Source organism: Seriola lalandi, unplaced genomic scaffold (assembly GCF_002814215.2).
Source record: "Seriola lalandi dorsalis isolate HSWRI2012SDOR001 ecotype SW California unplaced genomic scaffold, Sedor1 jcf7180002002149, whole genome shotgun sequence".
NCBI lineage: Eukaryota > Metazoa > Chordata > Actinopteri > Carangiformes > Carangidae > Seriola > Seriola lalandi.
The window spans coordinates 1-1,697 of record NW_019472805.1 but is presented as its reverse complement, the minus strand read 5'-3'; the positions used below and the strand labels follow the sequence as shown (position 1 = coordinate 1,697).

Sequence of the window (1,697 nt, the reverse complement as noted above, 5' to 3'; positions counted from 1 at the left end):
TACACATACATATACTCACAGAAACCTGCACTGTACAAGTCCTTATCTCCATGGTGATACAAAGTGTGGTGTGGAAGAGGGGTAGTGCACCATTATGGACAAACCAGTACACAGACACATACTTAAGCAAACTGAACTCTCTCATCGGCTATTTCTCACATTATTTTTGACTGACTAAGCTAGCTATAAATGGTGATTTTGTAATTTCCTGAGCCCTTCAAGGGAAAAGCCACATTGTGTGGGCTGTCTAAGAGTTGTCTTTGGCAGATTGGTCAAGATTTATCAACCCAAACATCCCTCACTGCTTGGAACCATAGAGTCATGCCTTCTTTGATGTCATGAAGACAAATTCAGATAACAAAGACAAACCTACAGGCTAACCTAGTGCTTTCGAATATAGCCTCATTAAGATGGTTTGATCTGTAATGCTGAATGCTCTCTAACTTGATTTCTTTCTCTCTTCCTTTTTACCTATACTGTTTCTATCTCTGTACTCTTATTCTCAGTTGCTGGGTTCTCAGACTGAATTGAGTTCACTTATAGCACGATTGCAATGCAGGCTGCTTTGTAGAGGCTTCAGCTGCAAACGCTCATCATCAACACATTCCTTTCCATCAAGCTCCAGCTACAAAAAGGTACTGATTTTCTACTATTCTTTGATTGAAGAGAATATAAACTTATGGTCTTGAACATGGTGTTGTGTGATGACAATACTGGCACAAGTATTTAATCCTCTATGCATGTTCTGTTTTACTTTTTAGCACTCACTATTTGATTTTTTAAGTTAAAGCAAGATATCTTTGCAACGTCTCACAAGTTTTTTTTTATTTTGTTGACTACTGTTTATTCAACATTATGCCCTATTCATGTTTTCTTTTCCTTTGCTCTTTCTGCAGAACCAAATGTGTCCATGAGACTCTCGGCACTTCACTTACCGGGCATTATGTTGACCCTAATCTAAACCCATCAGCTCCCCATCCCTACCTTTCCCTCCCATTTCCCCTCCCTGCATCCTCTCCCATCTCCATCATGACTAGTCTGAAGCGTTCTCAGACAGAGCGTTCGGTTGGCGGCTCAGTGCCGGCTTCTGATGAGTTCTACACCCGACGCCTGCGACTGCCCAATGGAGGAGCGCCACCACCCCGTAGCGAGAGCGCCCACATCTCCTCTTCCTCTACCACCGGTACCAACCCCGGCGTCCCCAAGATGGGGGTTCGGGCCCGCGTGGCTGACTGGCCCCCAAGGAAAGATGGGGGAGGAGGGGGTGTTTGGCATATTACAGTTGAAACAGACTCACCCAGCTCTACCAACACCACCAGCTCTTCAGGATCAGGAAGTGGAGATAGAGAAAGACTTGGAGGAGGGGGAGGAGGAGGAGGAGGAAGTGGAAGTGGTGGTAGTGGTAATAGTGGCAGTGGTAGTGGAGGGGTGTCAGCTGTCACAGCCCACAGTAATCTGTCAGCTAAGCTGGGTCACCTGATAAGCCCACAGGACTCATCTATGCTGCGCAACATCCACAACACACTAAAGAACAAGATGCAGAGCAAGGGAAAGGACAATCGCTTCCTGTCACCAGATGGCTATCTGGGTTCACCTCGCAAAGGCATGAGGCGTATCCGCCAGCGCAGTAACAGTGATATAACCATTAGTGAGCTAGATGGGGACGGCAATGAGGGCTGGTCCTTCTCAGGGTGGAC

General features: G+C 46.3%; 1 protein-coding gene across 1 annotated transcript; it reads left to right on the top strand.

The window, feature by feature from the left end:
• Positions 1-506: 506 nt before the first annotated feature.
• LOC147820084 (signal-induced proliferation-associated 1-like protein 1) lies at positions 507-1,691 on the top strand (the record flags this gene model as incomplete). Its single annotated transcript, XM_087176894.1, has 2 exons — positions 507-635; positions 897-1,691. A coding segment is annotated over exon 2 (662 nt), but the record flags the coding sequence as incomplete, so codon positions are not given.
• Between the last annotated feature and the right edge of the window lie 6 nt (positions 1,692-1,697).